Genomic DNA, 14,017 nt, shown 5'->3' on the forward strand with positions numbered 1-14,017 from the left:
CTCCTGAGTAGCTAGGATTACAGGCAATGCACCACCGTACCCAGCTAATGTTTGTGTTTTGTAGAGGGCAGGTCTTGCCATGTTGGTCAGGCAGGTCTCGAGCTCCTTATCTCAAGTGATCCACCCACCAAAATGGTGGGATTGCAGGCATGCGCTACCATGCCTGGCTGTTTGTCACTTTTTTAACACAAAAAAGTAGCATACTGTATGCACTGTGCTGTGACGTGCTTTTTTCACTTAATAATAAAAACCAGAGTGTTCTATATCAGTAAGAACATAGAAAGCATCCTCGTTCTTTTTTGCTTTTCATCTTTAAAAAAAAATACTTGTATAGTATCCTATTGTGAGGATGCATCCTAATTTAGTTACCCAGATGAACACCTGGGCTGTTTCCAAACTTTTGCTGTTACAGACAAGCTGCAACAAATAACCTTGTGTATGCATCGTTTTGATGTGTCCAGGTATAACTGTAGGATCAGTTCACAGACCTGGGGCTGCTGGATTAAGGGAATGTGAGATTTCAGTAGCTTCTGCCAAATGACCTTCCATACAGGGAGACCCTGAGTTCTTTTATGTTTTTTTGTTTTGTTTTGTTTTTGTTTTTGAGATAGGGTCTTGCTTTGTCACCCAGACTGGAGCGCAGTGGTGCAATCAGGGCTCACTGCAGCTTCAACCTCCTGGGCTCAGGTGATAGCTCCCCCCTCAGCCTCCTGAGTAGCTGAGAGTACAGGTGGGCACCAGCATGCCTCGCTAATTTTTTTTGTAGAGGTGGGGTTTTACCACGTTGCCAAGGCTGGTCGAACTCTTGAGTTCAAGCACTTTGCCCACCTTGGCCTCCCAAAGTGCTGAAATTACAGGCATGAGTGACCATGCCCAGTCTTTCCAGCTAATTTTTAAAATTTTTTGTAGAGATGGGGTCTCACTATGATCCGCCTGCCTCAGGCTCCCAAAGTGCTGGGATTATAGGTGTGAGCCACTGTGTCTGTTCAGGAGGCACCGTTCACTCTCCCCCTGCAAGGTCTGAGGGTACCTGTTTCCCATAGGTTCACAGCAGTGTTGTGTGGCTGTGATTTGGATTTTTGCCAGCCTGATAAGTAAGAAATGCCATCTTGGTGTAATTTCTATGTTCATTGATTTAAAATGATCATCTTTTCACCTTTTAAGAGCATTTGTATTTTTTCCATTAACTGCGTGTCATGTGCATTGCCTATTTTTTCTCTTGGTTTTTGGTCTTTTTCCTGCTGGTTTTATGGGAACTGCTTTCTATGGTGAGCAGATGAGACCATTGTCTGTGGAATGATTGCAGTTTTCCCGAGTGAGTCATTATCTTTGTACTCATGTTGCAGTTCTTTTCCCCCTCACAGAGAAGTTTTGGATTTTTTATTTATTTAGTAAAATTTATCAATCTTTTCTTTTATGGCTTTTGGATTTTGTATCAAAGTTAGCCCCTTTCCCACTCCAAGATTATGAAGGAATTCACCCAGAGGAGGCGAGAGGAAGCAGGTGTGGGCCCCTCAGAGCAAATGCTGCCAACATCACAGTTTTGTTTGGGATTTAGCCCCGTTCCCACGGGGAGAAAGATTTGCTGCCAGAGGCTGATGCCCACTGCCAAAGGCCTGGGTGCCAGGCACCCTGCTCATCAGCTGGTGCCCTTTGAGGGGCTGGAAAGGAGGTGAATGAGGGGAAATGAAACGTTTGGCAACCTCATGTTCCCAACAGGTGAGGTCTTGCCAGGTGCAGCCAGGTCAGTATAATGAAAGGAAATAGAATTAGAACTTTGAAGTGAAACTTGAAGCTCACATAAACTTGAACCTTTCCTGGGATTTGAAAAGAAGTAATTAATTTAGAAATGTGCTTTCTCAATATTAAATTTTGCCACATTGGCTCCAGGCAGGAAATAGTCTCGAATAGATTTCCAAATGTGAATTCATTTGATATGGAGGAAGAAAAGAAATGAAGAAGCAGATAACTTCTCTAAAATCTTCAGTACAGCACTATGAGGTGGAAAAGAGAATGAATCTCATAAATGCTGGGATCTGGGGAGGCTTTGACATCAACTAGCCTGGATCCTTGTCTTCACTCTGCCACTCACTGTGTGACCTCAGACAAATTGCTTCACTTCTCTGAGCCTTAGTTTCTTCCTCTGTAAATGGGGATAATGCTAATAATTAGGCCTAACATTGATTAAGTGCTAAGTACACGCAGGCACTGTATTTGATGCTTCACATGCGTGAAACTGTTCACTTTCTAGGGCAGCTGTGAAAATTAAATGCAATACCATGAAGAGCTTTGCACACTGCCTGACACATGATAAGTCTTCAATAAATATTCCCCGGTAGTACTGCTATTCTGTATGCTTACTGAAATCAGATGGGAAGCCTGCAGTTTTAATTGTGGTGTCATTTCATACATTCGTTCATTCCACAAATACTTCCTGAGCCCCTGCCACATGTGGGTGCTGGAGACACAACAGTGAGCAAGGTCTGCGCCCTGCATTGCTTACAAACTAACAAGGCAGACACAGTAGCCAGTGCTGCAGACTGAATGTCCATGTCCCGCCAAATTAATATGTTGAAACATTAACCCCCAATGTGATGGTATTTGGAGATGAGGCTTTGGGGAAATGTTACGTCATGAGGGTTCAGCCCTCGTGAATGGGATTAGTGTCTCCTTATCCAAGAGACCCCAGAGAGCTCCCTCACCCCTTCTGCCATGTGTGAACACAGTGCAAGAAGACAGCTGTCTTTGAAGCAGGAAGCAGAGCCTCCCCAGACACCAAACCACTGTTGCCCTCATCGTGGACCTCCAAACCTCTAAAACTCTGAGAAATCAATTTCTGTGTTTAAAAACCACCCATTCAATGGTATTTTGTTACTGCAGCCTGAGTGGATTAAAACAATCCATGGGCAGTGACCACACTCTGCAATGGGGACTTTGAGGGGGTGCAGTCAGGGTGTTAAGGGAGCACACAGCATGAATAACTCTGTCCCAGCTGCAGGGCTTGCCACACCCAGCCCTGCGGACAGGGTAGGGATCCAGGGGCAGGGTCCCTCTGGAGAGGGGATAACCATTATAGGAAGAGGGAACACTTAGATAGCAAGTCTTTGAGCCAGAAGTGGTTTAATTAATACTCATGATAGCTGTATGTGCTTGGTACTGTTATTATCACTATTTTATAGGTAATGAAACTGAGGAACCAAAATGTTGTTCAAGGTCACATGGCTAATAAGTAGTGGAGCTGGGATTTGAGCCTGGACATTTGGCCCCAGAGTTTATATCAGGAGGTGGATGTAGACAGGAGCGCAGAGACGCTCACTACTGGGAACTGGGCTGAGACCCCTGCACCGTGTTAGGAATCATAACTGCAAAGTGGGAGCAGAACAGAGTGGCAAGAAGACCAGGAGCCAGGACAGCATCTTGGCAGGAGTTTTCTTTAAGCAGACCGCCCTTTTCCAGCTGTGGCAGGACAAGCCAGGGGGCACTGGAGGTGTGCCTGCAAATGGCTCCAGGAATCTTGCTGGCCTGAAATGATACAAGTTGAATCTTGTTTGGTTCAAGGCGTTTCTCCTGGTGAAAATGAACAGACCTTTGGCAGAACCAGTTCCTAAAGTCTCTATCAACTGTGGCTGTTTCCATTTACCTAAAATGTGCCCTCCTCCTTTCAGCTCTCTTCGCCTAGGTAAGGTTCCTGCTCCTCCTCAGATCCCCAAACCAGGCTCACACCCCACTTTTGGTGCTGCCACAACATCCTGGACCAGCACGTCACAGCTCTTGCCCAGGACTTTTTTTTTTTTTTTTGGAAACAGAGTCTCATTCTGTAATCAGGCTGGAGTGCAGTGGCGTGATCTCCGCTCACTGTAACCTCTACCGCCCAGGTTCAAGCAATTCTCCTGCCTCAGCCTCCTGAGTAGCTGGGACTACAGGCATGTGCCGCCATGGCTGTCTAATTTTTGTAAGTTTAGTAGAGACATGGTTTCACCATGTTAGCCAGGATGGTCTCCATCTCCTGACCTCATGATCTGCCTGCCTCAGCCTCCCAAAGTGCTGGGATTACAGGTATGAGCCACCATGCCTGGCCAATGACTTACTTTTAAAGTTTTTTTTCTTTAGTTTAATTTTACTTTACTTTTGAGATGGGGCAACCCATGTTGCCCAGCCTGGTCTCGAACTTCTGGACTCAAGTGGTCCTCCCAGCTCAGCCTCCCGAGTAGCTGGGACTACAGATGTATGCCACCGTACCTGGCTGGGACTTACCTTTCATTGGCTGATAATTTATGACCTCAGGAGAGCAGTGACTATGTCTGTTTTTTCTTACTCTTTAGCACCTGTCATGGGGCTGGCATGTAGTCACTCAATAAACATCTGATGGATGAGTAAATAACTAGCCATCACTTCAGGAGAACTAAGATAGAGAGCCATCGAATAGGAAGGTCAGGCCTGGGTGTGACACACCCCTCACTTTAGAAGAAAAGGGCTGGGCCTTCAGACCCTGGGCACAAAGTCACCAGTGATCTAAGGAAAGGAGCCAGCAGAGGTGGACAGTATCTATTTGGTGACTAAGCTGGAGGGTCCACACTGGCTTTGGAGTAGACCAGTTCTCTTCTAAATACTATCAATAGCCACTGTATTGCTGAGCATGTGGTGAGGTCCTGTCTCCATTTAGCACCTGCATGGCCTCATGCAATTATTCAGCCTCACCAAAGCTCCCTTTCCTTATTTATAAAATAGGGATATAAAACTTCTTCATAGTAATATTTGGAGGAATAAAATGAGATAGCATATGAAAAGTGATGTGCAACATGGCAAGACTCCATCTCAAAGTAAAATAAAATTAACAAAAAAGAAACTTAAAAAGTAAGTCCTTGGCCAGGCATGGTGGCTCACACCTGTAATCCCGGCACTTTGGGAGGCTGAGGTGGGTGGATCACGAGGTCAGGAGATGGAGACCTTCCTGGCTAACATGGTGAAGCCCCATCTCTACTAAACATACAAAAAATTAGCCGGACATGATGGCACGTGCCTGTAATCCCAGCTACTCGGGAGGCTGAGGCAGGAAAATCGCTTGAACCCGGGAGGTAAAGATTATGGTGAGCTGAGATCACGCCACTGCACTCCAGCCTGGGTGGCAAGCAAGACTGTGTGTAAGGACTTGATCAATGAATGTTATTATTAGTATGATAGTTTTAAAAAATGTATCTAGTCCTTAACGTATTATATTTAATCCTCAAAACATCCTTGTGTCATAGGTTATGATTCACATTTTTTTAGATAAGGGCCTTCAGTCTTGGATGAGTCAAGTTGCTGCTCAGAGTCCACACAGTTGGAGGCAATGCTGAAATTTAAACTCATTTCTGCTTGTCCTCAAAGCCAAGTTCTTTTCATTCATTGATACTCAGAAATGGGGCCATAACAAAGTTTAGTTGGGAAAACAATCTGATATAATAAAGGCAGTACTGTTTGAGCGGGAGACACTGTGAGGGAATCCCAGAACAGGGAACTTCCCTGGCTCCACCAATGGAACCCGTGCATCTTCCCTGGGCCCCAGGTCCCAGTTCAAATGCCTTTCCTCCTGCTGCTTCTGCTTCTTGGAGTACCCTCTCCCTTGGTGGCCTCCTCCTGCAGTGTGATGTGTCTTCTTCAAGATGAACAGGGCAGGTTACAATTTAGGATGGACTGCATGACCCTCACATATTTTAAGTGTAGATATGTGTATGCTTGCATGTGAAAGAACCCTGAAAAAGGCCAGGTGGGGTGGTTCACGCCTGTAATCCCAGCACTTTGGGAGGCCAAGGTAGGTGGATCACGAGGTCAAGAGATCGAGACCATCCTGGCCAACATGATGAAACCCTGTCACTACTAAAAATACAAAAATTAGCCAGGCATGGTGGTGGACGCCTGTAGTCCCAGCTACTTGGGAGGCTGAGGCAAAAGAATCTCATGAACCCAGGAGGCAGAGGTTGCAGTGAGCCGAGATCGCGCCACTGCACTCCAGCATGGTGACAGAGCGAGACTCCGTCTCCCCAGAAAAAAGAAAAGAAAAGAAAAAAAAAAGAACCCTAAAAAAAGATGAGGCAGATAGGATAAAAAGTTAAGAGTCATTACCTCTGTTGAGACGGGCTTGGATACTGAGATATTTTCTCCACACTTTCTTAATTTAAAAAAAATGAACATGCATTACTTTTGTGAATATAAAACAACGTTATTTTTAAAAAACCTCAACCATCCCTTCAAGGCTCAGCTCAAGTGATGTCTCCTATATGGAGCTGTGACGTCCTGGTGTGTGTTTGCCTTGTGAGGTCCTTGGCAATGCCCCTGTAAATCTTCCCCAGCAACAGATCCCGGCAGACAGAATTGCTCCAAATGCCTCTGGCCAGCCAGCCACAGCCAAGGGCAATCTTTCCCCACAGTGGCTGCAGAGGGTGCTTTTGAACTCTTACCCTCTGTTAAGCTCATTTCACTTAATCCTCCCAACAATCTTTTGAGGTAGGGATTATTATTATCCTCCGTTTAGAGACAACTGTCTTAAGACTTAAATGGGATAATTAGATTGTTAGACATCTCGTTCCATGCTCACCTGGATCTACTCTGCCACATCCAGCAAAGACTCATGCTGCAGCTACCTTGCTTCTGGGAAAGTGACATAATCTGTCAGGTGCCCTTCTCTTTATCTGCTCTCACCTTCTCCACCCTACTCTTGACTTCCACGTCTGGCTCCCTCCAGGACACAGCTCACCTATCACTTCTTCCGGGGAGCCTTCTCTGATAAGTCCTGCATTTTCATGCAGTCTGGGTTGGGGGACTCCTCTGTGCCTGCCTGTATCACAGCACTTACCGCTTCTTGCAGAACTTGTCCTCTCTCTCCTCTGCTTTTCTCTTTCTCCAACCAAACTCAAAGGCAAGAGTTTAATTTCTTTCTCCCCAGTGCCTAGTTGGTACAAATAGGTATTCAACAAATATTTGTTGAACAAATTAATAGGATTTTTATAATTGCCATAGAAGATGACCTTTTTACAAATGAGGAAAAGTGAAGCTCAAGTAAGTTGAGTGGATTGCTCAGTTCTGGCCAGTAAGTGTTAGGATTATTATTATTCAGACCAAAATGCTGAAATTTAAAGAAATAAAATTTAAAACTCAGCCAGTTTTAGGGGGAACAAAAATATTAACCATGTGCCTGTCCAAGCTAGGTAAAGGTATATTTAGGTTGTTTATGTGGTTTTTCTTGCTTTAAATAAATACAATTGACAATTTGTTGTTGTCATTGTTGTTTGATTTTGAGACAGGGTTTCACTCCTGTCACCCAGGCTGGAGTGTAGTGGTGTGATCTCTCTACAACCTCCGCCTCCTGAGCTCAAGAGACTCTTGTGCCTTAGCCACCTGAGTAGCTGGGATTATAGGAATGTGCCATGATGCCTGGCTAATTTTTGTATTTTTAGTAGAGACAGGGTTTCACCGTGTTAGCCAGGCTGGTCTCACACTCCTGGCCTGAAGTGATCTGCCCACCTCTGCCTCCCAAAGCTGGGATTACAGGCTTGAGCCACCGTGCCCAGCCCCATGTTTTTTATATAGCCTTCTCTTTATTTTCAGTTATTTGCTTAGTATGATAATTGCTTAGTATGATAATTTTGGGTTGTGAGGCCAAGCAGCTGAACATTTTAGATGGTTCTCAATATTACTGACAAATTGCATACTAAAAACATTGACACTACCTTCAGGTATAAAGAACTGTGAGAGTGTCAATTTTACCATGAATACACCAGCACCAAAAATTGTCATTATTTAAATTTGCTTTTCTCTCAGAGATATAAGTACTACCTCATTATTTGTTTCCTTTTTGTGTCTCTGTGAACAACAGAGGTTGAGTATTGTTCTTTATGTTTAGGGGTTCATTTGCTCATGTTCTTGTGAGACACACATGTTCATGCTCTTTACTGTGCTGTTAAGACTGGAGAAGGCACACTTAACTATATAAGTACTAAGTGGAAGGTACTGTGCTAGGTCCTGCAGGAGGTAATGAAAATGACTGAGGTACCACCCCTGCTTTCTTACTGAGTTTATGCTTGAGCAGAGGGACAGATGTGTACAGAAATAATGATCCAGTCACCTGAGGTCAGGAGTTCAGTACCAGCCTGACCAACATGGTGAAACCCTGTCTCCACTAAAAAATACAAAAATTAGCTGGGCATGGTTGTGGACACCTGTAATCCCAGCTACTCGGGAGGCTGAGCCAGGAGAATCATCTGAACTTGGGAGGTGGAGGTTGTAGTGAGCTGAAATCACACGATTGCACTCCAGCCTGGGCGACAAAAGCAAAACTCTGTCTCAGAAAAAAAAAAAAAAAAAAAGAAGAAATGATCCAGGTGGCTACACTGGGCAGTTGAGAGGTGAGTAATGTGTTATAGAAGCACAGAGTTAGGATCAATGATTGATTTCTGACTAAGAAAGTATCAAGGAAGGCTTCAAAAAGTTTGTGGCCTTTAGTCCAGGCTGGAAAGGATGAGAAACATCTATTTAGAAGAACTCCAGGTTGACAAAGCATCATGAACAAGTGTTGAGTCTATGGTGTATTTTACATTCTGTTCCTGGGAACATTTAGCATTAGTGTGGTTTGTGTTCTAATCATCAGTTAGGATGGTTTTGGTGGCAGGGAAGAGAATCCCAATGAAAGGAGGTTTCATCAACTGAAGAAACTGTGCTATCTCACAGAACAGGAGGCAGCCACTGTTTTGGTGGGTTCATCAGAGGCACCACATGACAATCAGAGCCTCAGGCTTTCCCTTTTTTCTTTGCCTTCCTAGGTTTAGATTTTGTGTTTTACCCCATCCCAAGCTTGCTGCTTTCATCTAGTTATTGTGTCATCTCATAGCCACACTCAAAAGTAGAACAGGCCAGAATCTCTCACTCCTTCCATTTTATTAGGAAAAAAATAATAAAATGGAAGCAGCCTGAGAGAACATCTCCTGAAATGTGATTGGCCCACATCATGTTACATGCTCCGCCTAATCCAATCAGTGGCAAGATGACATAAAATTAATTACCATGATTGTTGTAAATGAATCCACATTTACCTTTCTAGGATTTGAAAAGGGGTAACTCTCCTTGAACACACAATCCCCTCTAAACTGGGGTTCTATAAATAAGGAAGAAGGTGAGTGCATGTAGGTTTTGATTAAGCAACAACCGTATTGCCACAGTGCTTATAAGCAGGCATTTAAGTCAGAATTACACCAATATTGATAAATTTTCATTGAGAAGATATTTTCTGGGTTCACCTTTGATGAGCTAATTTAATTTTAGGAAAATTTTTCTATATATCATATGACATTTTCATTTTTGTTTTACTTAAGCTATTTTCATGGATACTAATTCTTTTCCATATAAATTTTATGCCACAAATTGATTTCATTCATCTTTTTAATGTCTATATTAAATTTTATTGATAATATTTGTAGACTTTGACCATATTAGTTTTCTTCTTGAAATTGTTATTTGTCCTAATTATTTTGGGCCAAATTTTGTGGGTCAAGGAATTTTATGTTGACTGTTCCTATCAATAATCTTCATCAGGAATTAGATAAGAGACTGATTATATGTATTTCTCAGTAAATCCATGATGAAATTGTGACTAATTCTTTTTAGATATGCTAAAAATTAATCTGTTGTTCATATTGTGGTACTGCAGGGGTCAGCAATTTAGGGTCATGTTGAGCCAAATCTGGCCTGATGCTTGTAGGGCTGCAAGTTAAAAATGGTCTTTACAGATCAACTTTTGCAATCTATTTAATAATAGGCAACACTAACTTTAATCCCAATTAGGAGAATGTTACCCACACCCCCAAAATTAATGTAGTTCTTCTTGTTAGTAGACATATATTATAAAAATTATATTCAGTTATTACTATTACATTGGATGTTTCTTTTCATTTTTGAGACAGAGTCTTGCTCTGCTGCCCAGACTGGAGTGCAGTGGCGTGATCTCGGCTCACTGCAACCTCCACCTCCCAAGTTCAAGCAATTTTCCTGTTCCAGCCTCCTGAGTACTGGGATTACAGGTGCACATCACCACTCCTGGCTAATTTTTGTATTTTTAGTAGAGATGGGATTTCACCATGTTGGCCAGGCTGGTCTTGAACTCCTGACCTCAAGTGATCCACTTGCCTTGGCCTCCCAAAGTACTGGGATTACAGGTATAAGCCACTGTGCCTGGTCTTACATTGAATTTTATCAATTAATATTTCATGGAAACTTGTTTTCTCCCATGTCATATAAATTCTACATAATATTCTTTATTTTTACTATTGATCAACAAACCCTAAAATATTTACTATCAGGTCCTTTACAGAAAATGTGTGCTAAACCCTGCTCTATTGGATTGCTAACCAGATTCTTCTGAACACTTATACTTTCCCTATCCTACATTAAGGATCTGCTTCATTGGGGTTACAAAGAACAAATGGTGAATAGTTCAGTTTGTTCAGGCTTTCATAACAAAATGCCATAAACTTGGTGGGTTATGAACAAGAGAGATTTATTTCTCTGTTGTTTATTCTCAAAGATTTATCAATTAACAGAGATTTATTCTGCCAGTTCTAGAGGCTGGGAAGTCTGAGAGCAAGGCAATAGCAGATTTGGGCATGGTGAGGGCCCACTTACTGGTTTGTAGATGGCTGTCTTCTTGCTATCTTCTCTCTGTCTTCTCGGGGGGACGAAGGGGTAGTGGGGAGCTCTCTGGGATCTCTTTCATAAAGACACTAATTCCATTCACAAGACTCATGACTGATCACTTCCTAAAGGCCCCACCTTCAAATGTCTTCTGGGGATTATGTTTCAACAAATAAATTTTGGGGGCGGACACAAATATTCAGTCCATAGCAGTGAGTAAGGCCCCTAGGTTTCTAGGGTTGAAATTGTAATCTGTCCTGCTTCAGTTAGGAAAATAGTAAATGGATGAGTGTGATCACATCGTTCAGTGATAAAGGGAAATGTCTTCAAACTCTAACACATTGTGTCAAATAAAAATAAAATTGACATAAGAGTTTTAAAATAAAAGTCAGTTTCCTTATTTTTTGTATTAAAGTATGATGAATCTAACATGTTGGAAAAGACAACATATTGTTTCAAAGCATCAACATTTGAGAGAAACATAGTCTTTTGAAACTTGGGAGAGTCAAGAGGACTTTTACTTTTTCCTTCTGTTTCCTACTGAAGTTAGCTTCTTTTTCTTTCCTTTAACAGATGAGGAAAAAGAAAATAATAGAGCATCCAAGCCCCACTCCACTCCTGCTACTCTGCAATGGTAAGTTTACAGAAAATTTGTGCTAAACCCTGCTCTACTGGATTTTTCGCAAGTTCTCTCTTCAGAGGATGCTCATATCTTCCTAACCATAGGATGGGATATCACTTGGATATTTTAACATTGTCATGATAACCTGACATCCAATAACCAACACAAAATCTATTTAATTTGCAGGTATATGTAAAGTGCTCAACTAGTCTTCAATCTAGCCTGGAGATTGGAATTTTCATATTTTGTTTTAGGGTAGATGTTTTTTCTGTTATCCAAATACTAGCAAGGACTGGACTCCCCATGGGCGTTATTAATTGATTTTAATAGAATCCATTATTACAATTTATAACAGAAACAGAAGTCTGTTCACTCTTACCAATGAACCCTTAATGAATTCATAATTAATTGCGACTATATATAATTATTTTAACACTAATAACACCAGTGAGAGCAATCTACTAGTATGGCTTTCTCTTTAATATATGGAATTCCCAGGTTTGATGAAATATTTAATGATGTTTGATATTTACAGATAAATTCTTCTCTAAAGAGCTTTATTTGGAAATTATGTTGTAGCTTTGAACACTAGCGTTCTCTATGCCTGAGATTCACCCCATAGAGAATCTTGGCCATTGAAGGCGATTATTCCCCTTGCAGTGCAGCCCAGCAAATATGAAGGAATTAAGGAATGAAGGGGAAGGAAAGAGAAATGGGGAAAAGAAAGGAACTAAAATCCACTATGTGCACCCCTCCCTGCTAGCCTCTTTATATATATGCCTCATTTCATTCTCACAATTCTGTGGAGTTGCTATTGTGGTGCCCATTTTACGGATGAGGAAAATAAAGCTGAAGCAGTCAAATAATTTGCCTGAACAGGTACACAACCATTCAGTGGCAGAGGCAGGAACCTGGCTGGGTATCTTTAACTTCAAAGCTCATTCTTGGGAAGAAAGGAAAAGAAACATCAGGAAGGATAGAGAAGAGAGGCCAGATCAGCATAGGAAGCAGATGGGCTATAATGAGGAAATCATATTAGATTCTCTAGTCTAATCCACCCAGAGGTGAGAGGAAAACAACACTGGGAGAAAGCATCCAGGGACGTAACTCAATCTTCTCTAACAAGAGCCTCAGCAGTTAGCCTGTTTTGCTTCAAGGATAGCAAAAGTTGTTTTCAAGAGCTCTATTTCCAGCCTTTCACTTCTTTCCATCATTTGTTCCTATAGACTTTTTCTCATTGCATTTGCTGCTTTTTGCTTTATTAAAAATTCTACTTTGCTTCTCAGATCAAATCTCCCCCTTCACCCTTCCCTAAGTATTATGGCCACGCAAGTTCCCATAGTGCCAAGACATCAAATCAGGCATCGATGTAAAGGACTTTGGGAATGGAAGTTTCTAGAAATACATGGAATTCACATTCTTTTTTATTTATTTATTTTGTGTGTGTGTGTGTGTGTGTGTGTGTGTGTGTGTGTGTGTGTGCTTGTGATCTCACTTTGTTGCCCAGGCTGGAGTGCAGTGGTACAATCTTGGTTCACTGCAACCTCCACCTTCTGAATTCAATGAATTCTTCTGCCTCAGCCTCCTGACAGCTGGAATTACAGGCGCCCACCACCATGCCCTGCTCATTTTTGTACTTTTCATAGAGATGGGGTTTCACTATGTTGGCTAGGCTGGTGAACTCCCAACCTCAGGTGATCCTCCTGCCCTGTCCTCTCAAAGTGGTGGGATTATAGGCCTGAGCCACTGCACCCGGCCAACAGACATTCTTGCTTTAATAACCTGAACATGTGTATCATATGTTTCAGAGTACAAAATTTGAAAAACACTAGAAGAAAATCACCTTGTTCATGTCTAGTTTTCTGTGATCCCAGGACATCTGCCTGACAACAGTGAGGCTGTAAATGGTGCAGTCTCTGAAATCAAACTGCCACAGCTTAACTCCCCGCTCTGCCACTTACAAGCTGTGAAATCTTGGGCAAGGTCCTTAACCTCTCTATGCCTCAGTCTACTCGTCTATAAAATGGAGATGGCAATAGTACCTAGCTCATAAGGTAATTATGAAGTTAAAATGAGTTGTTCTATAGAAGGTGCTTGAACAGCACCTGGGATAGGGTAGGGGCTCAGTTATTCCCTCAGCACACTCCTTCTGAGTCCCACAAAGACAACCTTCCTGGCATAGGCACAGGCAGCTCTCCTTCTATGGTACCTAATTCTGTACAAAATATCCGTTCTTCTAAATAAAGGGTCACATAGATCATTCCAGGAGAAATTTCCCCCTCCAAGTCACAAGTTTGGGCAGTGAATTTTTTTAATGATACATCTATTTTCAAAGCCAAACCAAATTTGAGAACTTATACATTTTAGTCTTATTCTTCTCGAAAGGCATCAAGTTGTTCAAAGAACATCAACGTTTCCTCTAATTTTCTTTATATGTTTAAGATAGAATTTCATTCATTAACTCATTCAAGAAATGTTTACTGAGCCATTGCCATTTGCTAGGTCCTTGTTCTAGTCCCTGGAAATGCAATGGTGGATAAGGTAGACCAAGAAGAGGAACTGATGATGGGGGGAAAATGGGAAATAAATTTTTTTTAAATGAATGACACTCAGAGTGCAGTGGCTTATGCCTGTAATTCCAGCACTTTGAGAGGCTGAGGTGGAGGATTGCCTGAAGCAGGAGCTCAAGACTAGCCTGGGCAACATAGTGAGACCCCGTCTGTGCTAAAAAACAAA

At 42.2% G+C, this 14,017-nt stretch overlaps 1 protein-coding gene across 4 annotated transcripts in view; it reads left to right on the top strand.

The window, feature by feature from the left end:
* RFX4 (regulatory factor X4) overlaps nt 1-14,017 on the top strand; it is a 177,663-nt gene that overhangs the window by 40,857 nt on the left and 122,789 nt on the right. For all 4 annotated transcript variants that reach the window (XM_017540861.2, XM_017540854.2, XM_037742972.1 and 1 more), the window contains one exon: nt 11,233-11,293. In XM_017540861.2, coding sequence (XP_017396350.1) covers nt 11,233-11,293 — 61 coding nt within the window. The remainder of the gene's footprint in view (nt 1-11,232; nt 11,294-14,017) is intronic.

This window comes from Cebus imitator, unplaced genomic scaffold, assembly GCF_001604975.1.
Source record: "Cebus imitator isolate Cc_AM_T3 unplaced genomic scaffold, Cebus_imitator-1.0 Scaffold8, whole genome shotgun sequence".
NCBI classification, from domain to species: Eukaryota; Metazoa; Chordata; class Mammalia; order Primates; family Cebidae; genus Cebus; species Cebus imitator.